Here is a 12049-nt window from a genome sequence, read left to right as displayed (position 1 = left end):
CAATACCTGATTAAATAGTCACTAACCATCCAACACTGTTGGAAATTTGCTATTTTTGACCTTGTAAGAAAGCAGACAACTGTTAAACTGAACATCTAAGTCAATATAATACATGCCTAAATAAAAAAAAAAAATTGGGGATGCACCATATATTTGTTAACACTGACTAATATCAACATATGTTTTGTTGTTATGTTAAAAATGTTTGTCATGAATTGATGATTAACTGATGATTGGATTTGTGCACTGTCACAGATAATCTAATGAACTGCTAAAAGAATTTAGAATAGTAAGGTTAACCTATTTTTAAATATATAGACACAATAAATCAAATGTAATATCAGTATCAGCATCAGCTATCAGCCAAACTGTTATTCTAAATACAATTAGTAGCCCATAACTTAATTCTAGGTGTGACTTTCATTTTCCCAGCCATTATTTTTACTGTATTATATGTTATTCTATTATTATATACCAGTCAGTAATTCTAGTTGAGAAGACCAATAGTTTAGAAACATTCCATCAGTATGGATTAATCCATCTATCCCTATTAATAACCCCATTGCTTTTTATCAAAAAGACTCCTTGTGAGTTTTGTGGATAACGGTAAAAGACACGTGTGACTTCGAGGTAGTACTTACTGATCAATATTCATTTTGAGGCTCTGACAGATGAACATAGTTTGACACCATCCTTTAAGAACTGTTATTGTTCAGCCATTTGGATGATCAGTCAACTTTCACGAAACTTTAAAACCTCCTTAGTGTACCAGTAAAGCATTTCTTTATATTAAAATCTTAAATTGACACCACGCTGATGTAATGTCACAACCGCAGTTAAGAATGATAGAAATACCCCAAGTGAGTTGTTTTCCATGAAGACCCATTAGAGTTTTATCAAGAGTTGGAGATGGCACATCAGACAGAGGCGGCCATTTCGTCATTCTCTATCTGGGAAAACCCCCGCTTTCTCAAAAACACTTGACACTTAACACGGTAGTATTAATCCACTGTTTGACAAACTGGAGATAATGAAACTGGTCACAAGTTTTATTCTGATTATTCACAAGTAGGGGTGTAAGAAAATATCGGTTCTGCAATATATCACGATATTTCATTTCACAATACTGTATCGATATTTTTAGATATTTATTCAAATGCAAATATTGTGGTTCATTTTTGTTTTTCTTTTTTGTTTGTATTTTACTTATTATAGCAAGTAAATAAGTAAAATATAATTTTACTTATTATGGGAAGTCTGGGCATCCCTGCTTAGACTGTTGCCCCCACGACCCGGCCTCGGATAAGCAGCAGATAATGGATGGATGGATGGATTTTACTTATTATTATTTAACACTCTTTTATTAAATAATGTTAGTTCCATTGTTGGGATTGAACTAAAATACTGTTCTGATGTTAGTTCTGAACCAACAGAATATGAACATTTGAACAGGATCTTAAACTGTAATGTCTATAAAACAGAATTTCAGTTTGAACACAGGAACATTTTGTGATAGAACATTAGATTCTGCTGTGATCAAATAAAATGTGTTTAATATTTGTACATATTACTGGTGTAATTCAATTCTCACAGGAAATAATCTTTTATAAAAGAAACAAAACCAATTTAAAAAAATGCCTTTTTTAACAGTGTTTTGATATACTGTGATATATCGCATCGTGATCCTAGTATTAGGATTTGTATTGTATCATCAGATTCTTGCCATTACACAGCCCTATTCACAAGGGGCCAACATAATTAACAATATTCTTCTTCTTCTTATCTATAGAAATTTAACATCAGTTTCGAAATGATAAAATATCGCACATAGATTACAACTGTTGCTACATGCTAATTAAGAGAAAATGCTGAATATGTCGAGCATCCTGATGATAAGCTATGCAGCATGAAATCATGTGCTCTGCTAGGTCTATGGGAGGTGTGGTGTGGGAGGGGAGCACTTACGCATTGGAGGTGGTGACCCCCTGCCAGGTTTTGCTGATGTTTTGTTTCAGCTCGTTGAGAGGTGTGATGCCTAGCTTCCTCTTAATGTCCGCCACCTGCTTCTCCTTGGCTGACAACACCTGGGTCAGAGTCTGGATCTCATCCTCCACCTGGACGTACGTATACAGTTACGAATGTCATGTTTGTGGTTTAAAACATACATGTGTAATGGTTTGTATGTTCCAACCCTTGATGATGGGGGGTAGGTGGAGTCTGACTGGCTGCCCCTTTATGTTATTTCTGTTGTTCATTCAGGTGTTGCTCTTTTAATATACTGTATGTTACTATAGGATTACCCATTGTAAATAAAATAGCGGTTAATACATGTACGTTTATTTAAATTTAGTTAGTATCCATTCAAATATGTTTGCAAATTTTGACTGCAGCTCTTCATACATGGCAGCATTCATTGTTTTTCCCATCTACTATGCAGACATGCATAGTTATTCCCTTAATGTGTTTCCATTTATTTGTATTTCCCTTTTATTAATTCATCAATATTTACACATCTCACAAGCACAAAAATGTTTTTGTGTTTTTTTTTCAAAAATTTCAGCATTTTGAAAATATAAATAAAAATAGCTAGATGGATAACAAAAAGTGGATATAATTACTGGACAGAGGAACTGTAACCTTAGCCACTGCGGTGGCTGTGGCTCAGGAGGTAGAGCGGGTTTTCCAGTAACCAAAAGGCTGACGGTTCAAATCCAGCTCTGTCCTTGGGCAAGACACTTCACCTCCCTTGCCTCCAGTGTCACTCACACTGGTGTATGAATATTTAATGGTGGTGGGAGGGGCCCTTTGGCTTGGACTGGCAGCCACGCCCCAGGGCAGCTGTGGCTACATACGTAGTTTACCACCACCACAGCGAGAATGTGAAAGTGAAGAAATAATGGATCAATAATGCAAAGCACTTTGAGTGCCTTGAAAAGCACTATAGAAATCTAATCCATTACCATCATTATTAGTTTCTGAAGTGCTGTTTACAGAGACACCTACAGGTCCTCATTTGCCTGCTAGAAATTATGTTTTGTATCAGCCTTTAAAAATCAGTCAATTCCCCTTTACTAAAGTATTACTAGCAAAAATAATTAATAAAAGCATGACTCTTTCCGTAGTCTTTCTATACATTTAGATACATGTGTCTTCAAGTCAAACAGGTGAGTACGGCTCCAGAACTTGTCCCTGAACCACAACCTGTCTAAGTCCTAATCATTCCAGACCTTGGCCAGTTCTTGCTGCAGCTCCAGTCGCTCCTCCTCAGTCATGGCAGGAGGGGAAGGGCTGGAGGGAGCGACGCTCGTCACCGCATCTTCTCCCACCTCTGGAACAGAGTCTGAAAGTAGCTGGGAACCTGGGGGACAAAAAAAAAAACAAAAACCAGAAAACAAAAAACAACACATCCATAAGACCTCTCAGGTGGCAAGCTGCTTCTGTTTTGAAAGCATGTGTTCTGAAGACACCTTTACATGTACATTCCTGTGTGTGCAGTGTGACAGTGAGCAGGTGGCCAAAGACAGGGAGTCACACACAAACTGTCATGTTGACAAAGAAAGGAAATGCTTCTATGGTAGATGAACGGGTGGATATCAGAGAGCATGGCTAAGGAACATCCTTAGAATGCTGTTTGATTGTGCTTGTCAAGAGGGGGAAGCTTTTCATGATCCAACATGGACGCTTCCTTACAGACCTTTTCTCAAACATACATATACTGTACAGTATCTGACTTTTTTTTTTACAGAGCTGTGCACAGTAGGAGGAATAACACATCAATAATACAAAGAACCTTCTAGATGGAGATATCCTGAGCTCAGACAGCGTGAGAACAAAGGGGTTATAAGGATCTGTTAGTCAAAAAGAAAGAGTAGTGAAGGATGCTGACATGAAACAGGAAACACAATCCTTTCTTTGAAGTGTTTCTTTGTCTTATTAGCTGGACTTCTCAAACATATCATTGATTGAAAGGTAAGAGAAAAAATATTATATTTTATAAAAGATTATATAAAAGAGGAAACCCACAAGTTGAATAAAACACAATGAGGGGAAGAAGACCAAAAAGGAACAACTGGAGACTTAATTTCACACACAATGTGTGCTGTTGTGTCAGCAGGAGTTGTTTGCAGTGTGTTGAAAACATTTTGGCCTTGTGTAGGTCATTTCAATTGTGAACTCAATGCAGTCATGGTGTGAGTTATTTAGGCTCACACTGTACAGTGCTTCTTGCAAAAAAATGTTGTAATGAATACCAATGGAATGCATCGCCTTTATTTCACCTGGTGAGTTGCTGTCTTTTCACAGATTTTACTCATCTACTGACCACGTACCAGCACAGTCAAATCACCATGGAAACAGACCCAATACTGCCTGGATCTCTTACGTAAAAACACATGATCCACAAGTTCAATCAGCAATATCCACTATCCTTGTGCCACCTGTTTATGTCCTTATTACTTGCCAAAATCTGGTTTCGTAACACCAACCTTGACCTATGGTGACCAAACTCTAATCAGCTGATCCTTGAGGTCAAGTGAAAGTTTGTGCCCAATTAGAAAAAAAATAAATCCCTTGATTTGACGTTATTTATTTATTTTACCTATGGCAACTAAAACCAAATCAGTTTATCTCTGTCTTCAAATTAATGTTTGTGCCCACATTCTCTCAGTCTGTTCCTGAGTTTGTATTACTGTAAACGTAATGGGGACTGACCTGATTATATGTCAAACAGAAACATTTTACCAGCCTAAGATCTGCATCCACATCTTTTTTTCCCCTCACACACAGTATCCTTTATGTCCTCTCCTCCCAACCCATTCCCAATTGTTGGAACCCATTCTCTCACTTATATACCACACAAAACTCCCAACAATACTTCAGAACATTTCTTTACTCAGACAGATAGATGTTTGGCAAAAGAGTTAAAGACCAAATTCACAGGATTTGGGTCTGCAGTGTCTGGAGAACTGTTCATGAACAAGCACTATATCTCAGTCCAAACCCCTGTAGTCTGAGAGCCCTGTGGTCCCATTTTCCACATCTAACATGAATTAATATCATGGGAATAAGAACAGCTGATTAGAAGTCACAAGTACAAATATTTATGTCAGAACACGCTGAAGTGAGACGTCCCACTGGTACGTCATCAAGAAAATAAATTTATAGAGGAAACAGACAGGCATTACAGTAATGAAGAAAGAAAAATACAGCGCAAATGTATTTTCTTTCACCTCTAAAAGTCTTACATTTGCTGTCTCCTCTTATTACTGGTGATGCAGCAGTGCCATTGACACTCTGTACTTCCCCATACCTGTTTAAAGGGGAAAATCTCTGACTGCTTGCTCTGCCATGTTAGTTAATTTGCTTCAAATTTCTTGTGTTATGGTTCCCTGTGCTGCCTCTGATCACTTACAAAAACATAACGTGCAGCACACTTTTAATCCCCCTCGGCCAAATATAGTGTAAGTTTCTGTTGAAAGTTACTGCCCTATAATTTATAGGGGCGTTAGAAAATATCATTTCTGCAGTATATCGCGATATTTCATTTCACAATACTGTATCGATATTAAAAAGTACTGTATCAATATTTTTTAGGTATTTATTCAAAAGCAGATTTTGTGGAGGTTAATTTTTTTGTCTTTCTTTTTTGTTTATATTTTATTTATTCTTATTTAACAGTCTTTTAAATAATGTTAGTTCCTTTGTTGGGATCGCACAAAAATAATGTTCTGATGTTAGTTCTGAACTAATAGAATCTGAACATTTGAACAGGATCTGAAACTGTAATGTCTGTAAAACAGAATTTCAGTTTGAACACAGGAACATTTTGTGATATAACATTAGATCCTGTTGGGACCAAAAAAAATGTGTTTAGTATTTGTGCAGATTTCTGCTGTAATTCAGTTCTTCAAGGAAATAATCATTTTTTAAAAAGATACAAACAAAAAATTGCCTTTTTAACAGTATCATGACATATTGTGATATGTCGTATTGTGATCCTAGTATTATGATTTGTATTGTATCACCTGATTCTTGCCGATACACAGCCCTAATAATTTAGATTCAGTTGTCTTTGTGTAAAACTTATATCATACATATTTGTATTTGAAAGTACTCAGATATTATAACTGCACAAGGCACAATGCCATTGGACCTTGAAAAAGTAGGTCAAGGTCACCTATTGTCAATATTCTTCTGCTCCATGCCAAGATGCAGCCACAGTATAAAGTTGGTGCAGATATCTCAATGCATTCTTCAGATAATGCGATTATGTCGTTGAATGGACAGACACACGGACAGCAAAACGATTACAATACCCCTTCGGCCATTTCTGGCTGAGGGGTAAAAACTGTGCAGTAACCAAAGTGAAATTTGCATCCCTCAGAGGTTTTTTTTTTTCAAACAGTACAAGAGTCATGAGAACAAGAGAGACAAACAGTAGCTGAAAGACAGACAGAAGTTAGTGTCCTGAATACTACTGTGCAGAAGGTAGACTTGCTCCACCCACCCACATTACTGTCCTGCACCCTCCATTTTAGCTCATTTCCTCTCAGGCAACGTGTTCTACCCCATGACTCTCAGAGGCTGTCATATTATCCATAACAGCTAATTAAAGAAAAAAAAAGGATATAACCTGAAGTATAGAGGAACAGCAAGGTTAGGGTTAGTAAAGACCATACATCTTGCTCATAATTTTCTCCTCTTTGTGTGAAAGCCCAAAAAGAGGTGCTAGGCTTGCACTAGCCTATCGCCACATCACCATTGGCGATGCATTTTCCTGGCTGGTGAAGTTGTTTTCAACCCATGTATCCACAGTGGCGAAGGTATTTTACCACTTATGACAGCGTGACATTCACAGTTCAGTGCAGCAGGTACGCTGGAGGAGTAATGTCAGCAGTGTGGAGATTGAACCAAATAAATGACGGTGATAAAAGTAACGCTGACTGACAGTAACGTTCCAGACACAGACAGATACAGACGGAGCGTTCTGTCCGTCCTCTGCGTATATTCCATCTGTTTTCCAGGTGATGGAGGATGCGTAGCCACACGGAGAATACCACCGGGGGTACGGAGCGGTGCGGACCGCCGCCAGCAGAAGTGAAAACCAAACTTCTGTCTCATTTGTCTTTTCTCTTCCTGCTGAAGCTAAACTTTTAAACCTTACCAGAGAAAACGCTGCAATATTAGTATCACATTAGTGTTCCCTCTGTCGTCTCCATGTTTGTTATTACTGACTTTCTTCTTCTTCTTCTCAAAAAACTTTCCTCTTCTTCGTGGTATTTGTCCAGTATGGTTAATTCAGAGTGGCGCCCCCTGGTGGACTCATTGACAAACGCTCATTCCACTGGTAAATTTATTTTATATTGAATCTCATGCACATCAGTGGTCAGAATAATTGTATTTATAAGTATATCATTTATTGTTTTGTTATATATTAGATTAGAAATAAAATAGTTTAGATGAAAATGTTGACTTAAGTTAATTTTTTATGATTTTTTTTTTGTATGAAACTGAAGCCAGATTGAACATATTTTTAAGCTCAAAATGCACCAGAATGCAGGAAAAAAAGACTTAATTTTTACAGAAATTTCCCAGGGGAGCTATGGTCATCACCACGGTCCACTATGTGCCCCACTGCAGGGACCCAGACTGGACCCAGGCTGGACCCAGGCTGGACCCAGACTGGACCCAGGCTGGACCCAGGCTGGACCCAGACTGGACCCAGACTGGACCCAGGCTGGACCCAGACTGGACCCAGGCTGGACCCAGGCTGGACCCAGACTGGACCCAGGCTGGACCCAGGCTGGACCCAGACTGGACCCAGGCTGGCTGTGGCTTTTTGTGGCTACACTCATTTCTACTAATGTAGCCACAGTGGCTGGATCTTTCATTTTCCTAGTGCAAGCACAGAGGTGACACTCATATTACAGGCTGTGAGGACAGATTTACATTCTTTTTTGTTAAATGTGTGATTATCGAATTAACTTATTTATGACTTACCTAAAAAATGAAAATGCAAACACAGAACTCACTGAATGAGATAAAACACACACATTTGACTGGATGCACTATGTTCCTTTTAAGAAAATTATGAAAACTTTACGGGGTTTAATGCATTGTATTTTCCAACAGTTATTAAATAACAAAAACTAAAAGTCATGTGTAGATTTACTAGCACAGTGTGATAATTTTCTGATTATGAGTCCTGTTGTTATACATAAGTTTCCATTTTCCATTTGTTTACAGATTATGAGATCAAACTTTATGCATTTTTTTGTATTTTCTTAGTGGTTATCAATTCACAACAAAGATTACAGGTAATTGTCATGTGCAATGTGCAACTCCAAAGTGATTTGATACTTGCTCCATCAAGATTTAGTTGTCCTGAAATGTTTCAGACCGGGACTTTACAGTGGTCCTTCAGCTGCCATCAACATGTGTTCCTGATTGTACGGAGTCTGAAGTCCTCCAAACAGTTACATTTCATTCATTTAATTTCATTACACACAATGTTAAAAGTTTTCTATATACTCCTTTAAAATAATGGCAGTCACACAGAGAATGGTACAACATTTCCTAAATTAGATTCCATCAAGCCCACAGCAAAAAAAAACAAAACAGAAATGTTTGCAAAGTATGGATTCCTGAAACTTTGAAATGAAGAGTAGGATCTTTTTCAGAGGTTAAATTTGGCAAAGAGTGTGTGCACCCAAAGTCCTCCCCTCCAATGAACCCAACCCATGTTTTGTTTTTTTGACCCCCCCCCCCCCCCCCCCCCCCACACACACACACACACACACACACACTTCAGTCAGCATCTCTTTTGTCCTCCTTGTGATTACCTCTGGTTTTGACAGCTGGGGAGCTGGGTGGCGTGTCGCTGTAGGCTGGGGAGAGGTACAAGTAGCTGGTGTTGACTCCTTGTTCAAAGTCAAATGGAGAGTGGTATTCCTCCAGAGGCTCCATATTTTACAGCTGTTAGCGTGTTGCTAACCTGAGCAACTTCCACCTCCCTAACAGCCACCACCACCAGCACTACCTAAGCAAAGCCAGACAAGTGCTGATTGACTGCATGTGATCCGAGCGCGTGCCGGCGGTCTCTGTGTCTCCTTGCTCACAGCCTGGTGGACTCTGGTGAGGTGAGACACACTGAGTGTCTCAGTATGTGTGTATGTGAGAGGAAGCTTTGTATCAGCTTTCAGTCAGAAGGTCACTGTGACAATACAGTGAAGCTGGTTGTCCCTCTATTCCCACAGCAGGCCAGGGTTTTTGCACCCTCTGCTCCTTTTCTTGCTGTCAATAATTTACCTGTGCCTTCAATCAGCTGTTGCAGTGGGAAACACACACCCACCCATACACACTCCTCATCCTCTTCACGGTAATCCCAAAGGTCAGTGCTCACTCCATCTTTGTTTGCGCAATCAGTTTTCAGATGCTAGCCACTGTTAGCACAGCCAGTGCTGCATGCTGCTATGCATGTCAGTTTCTATACTCTCACATCTTCTTTGTCAATGCCCTGCCAACCTCCCTCACTCTCCACCATCTAGCTTGTCATCCAATGAAGGAAAAAAACGGTCCTGTTTGCATGGGCCAGTCACGTGAAGTTTTTTGTGTTGGTGGGGGGCAGGAGATGAAAAGCATAATCTGCAGTGTCCCAGATTACAGCAAAGCGTTAATCCAGAGTGGCCAGCCCAACTCGGAGCAGCAGTAATACTAGTCAGCTTCAATGGAGAGGAGAGGATGCCTGAGGCTGCACTAAGAACTGTGCGCACTGCTGAGGCAAAGTGCTCTGTGTACTGCTAAAGTGATCATATATGCAAGTGTAATTCTTCAACAAGGCCACAGATGCATGCAAAATATTCCTCCATAATGTGAAGTATTCCACATCATCCTGAAGTGGTGAATGGGGAGCTGTGATGCACTGCAGGAATCTTAAATGCAAAAAGGCAGGTTACATGCATGGATAGGACTTTAAACAAGATCTGTAAGGTGTTAGTAGCATCTGCCAGTGCTTTCAAAGCTGCAGTGAAGTGGAAAGGCAGTGTGGTGACATGCCAGTACCGTTTATGGCAGAGGACACGTGTTCACAAAGCCTTAATAGTGCTGTAAACAGCACATGGTTCAGTGAGAGGTGGAAAATTATCCTGTGCACAAAGAGTGCAGGAACCCAGGAAAAGAGAGCGAGACTACAGTGCATCCAGATTAAGATCATTGCAGTGGTAGGCCTGGGATAATTATTACATAACTGTTGCATTGCACATAAGGCTGTCACAATAATGAAACTTGATCAGATGATTAATTTGCTATACAAACTACTGTGCTTAATGATATTATATGCCACTAGGGATGTAATGATATGAAAATTTCATATCACGGTTATTGTGACCAAAATTATGACTTCTATGACTCTGTGGTGGCATCAGCGGTACTGTACGGTGTGGTCTGCTGGAGCAGCAGCATCACAGAGAGGGAGAGGAAGAAGCTGGACAAGATCATCAGGAAATCCAGCTCAGTCCTGGGCTGTTCTCTGGACTCGGTTCGGGAGGTGGGGGACAGGAGGGTCCTGGCCAAACTCAGGTCAATGCTGGACCATGAGTCCCACCCCCTGCAGGAGACTCTGTCAGCTCTGGAGAGCAGCTTCAGTGACAGACTGATCCACCCTCGCTGTGTGAAAGAGAGGTTTCGCAGATCTTTCCTTCCTGCTGCTGTTAGACTCTACAATGAACACTTTTAACCTGGTGCAATAATCCCATTTGCAATACACAAAACAGACACTTTTATTTATTTGTATCCATATTGTACATACTTTTAATGCATGCACATCTTTATTTATTTATTTTTTTAAAACCTTCTGTGTGAACTTTTTCTGCACTGTCCTATAATGAGTGTTGCAACACTGGAATTTCCCCATTGTGGGACAAATAAAGGATTTCTTATCTTATCTTATCTTATCTTATTATCACGGTTATCATTATTATTGTGGTTAGGGCTGTGCAATTAATCGAAATTTAATTACGATTTCGATTATTACATGCAACGATTACAAAAATTATGTAATCGGGAAAAAACGATTATTAATTTTGAGTTGTTTTAATTCACGCGCACGCAAGCTACCATGAGCTGCTCTGCCCCGCCCCCCTCTAAGCTACTGCTGCCTGCTAGCCGGCAGGTCCACCCCAAGAGGAAAGTTGTACCTAGCGGTCTGGAAAAACGGCAGGAGAATCACAGCAGAAGTGCTTGGTAAACAAAAAAGGCAAGTCAAATTCAATTGTATGGAATTACTTTGGGTTTGATGAAGAAGACGAAGAGCAAAAACACATCACGTGCAAAAAGTGTTTCGTAGTTGTGTCCGCACCGACCGCTAACACAACAAACCTTTGTAACCATCTAAAGTTTAACCACCGCCACCTTTATCGTAATCTTATGAAAAACTAAAACGCATAAAAACAACTTCGTCCGCAATACAATCTTCAGTCTCCGAATCTCTTTATGCTGTAACTCCCGTATTAACCCGTATAACCCTAACGCACGTTGTCTAGATGGCTGATGTATACAGAAGGCCTTAACTGAAACCTCACGGCACGCCACTGAATTTGCTGTTTCATACTACATTGAACATACTTGAATTTATAATTTGCACTTTACGTGAGTTTTTTTTTTTATTGCTCCAGTTCTATGGCAAGTCTATAGCAGTTTAATTACAGTGCACTATTTATTTACAAAAGGAAACATACTTGAATTTACAGTACACTTATGTGCATCCAAAGATTTTTTTGTTTCATACAAAAGTGAACATACTTTGTTTTAGTGGTTAAAAGCTTTATTTATGTTTAAAGAGTATATTTTACATTGCTTTGCAAGAAAAAAATAAACAACTTTAAGGTTAACAAATAATCGTTTTTAATAGTCGTGATTTCAATTATTGCTAAAATAATCGCGATTATTATTTTTTTCTATAATCGAGCAGCCCTAATTGTGGTATTGTTGAAACTGCTCAAAATGTTCAAAAAGTACTAATACATACACTGCAATAATTTAACCAAGTTGTATT

General features: G+C 39.2%; 1 protein-coding gene across 3 annotated transcripts in view; it reads right to left on the bottom strand.

The window, feature by feature from the left end:
- The window catches only part of tpd52 (tumor protein D52), a 50160-nt gene that overhangs the window by 12781 nt on the left and 25330 nt on the right, over positions 1-12049 (bottom strand). The window contains exons 1-3 of one of the 3 annotated variants that reach the window (XM_030146716.1): positions 8841-9619; positions 3228-3358; positions 1966-2114 (exon numbers count right to left, since the gene is read on the bottom strand). In XM_030146716.1, the coding sequence (XP_030002576.1) occupies positions 1966-2114; positions 3228-3358; positions 8841-8964 (404 nt within the window). In that variant the 5' untranslated portion in view covers positions 8965-9619. Of the gene's footprint in view, positions 1-1965; positions 2115-3227; positions 3359-8840; positions 9620-12049 lie in introns of those variants that run through there. The other 2 variants (XM_030146714.1, XM_030146715.1) reach the window with 2 other exon arrangements.

This window comes from Sphaeramia orbicularis, chromosome 11 (genome assembly GCF_902148855.1).
Source record: "Sphaeramia orbicularis chromosome 11, fSphaOr1.1, whole genome shotgun sequence".
Classification (NCBI taxonomy): Eukaryota; Metazoa; Chordata; class Actinopteri; order Kurtiformes; family Apogonidae; genus Sphaeramia; species Sphaeramia orbicularis.
Note: the sequence above shows the minus strand (reverse complement) of the source record. Positions and strands in the feature narration are given on the sequence as shown.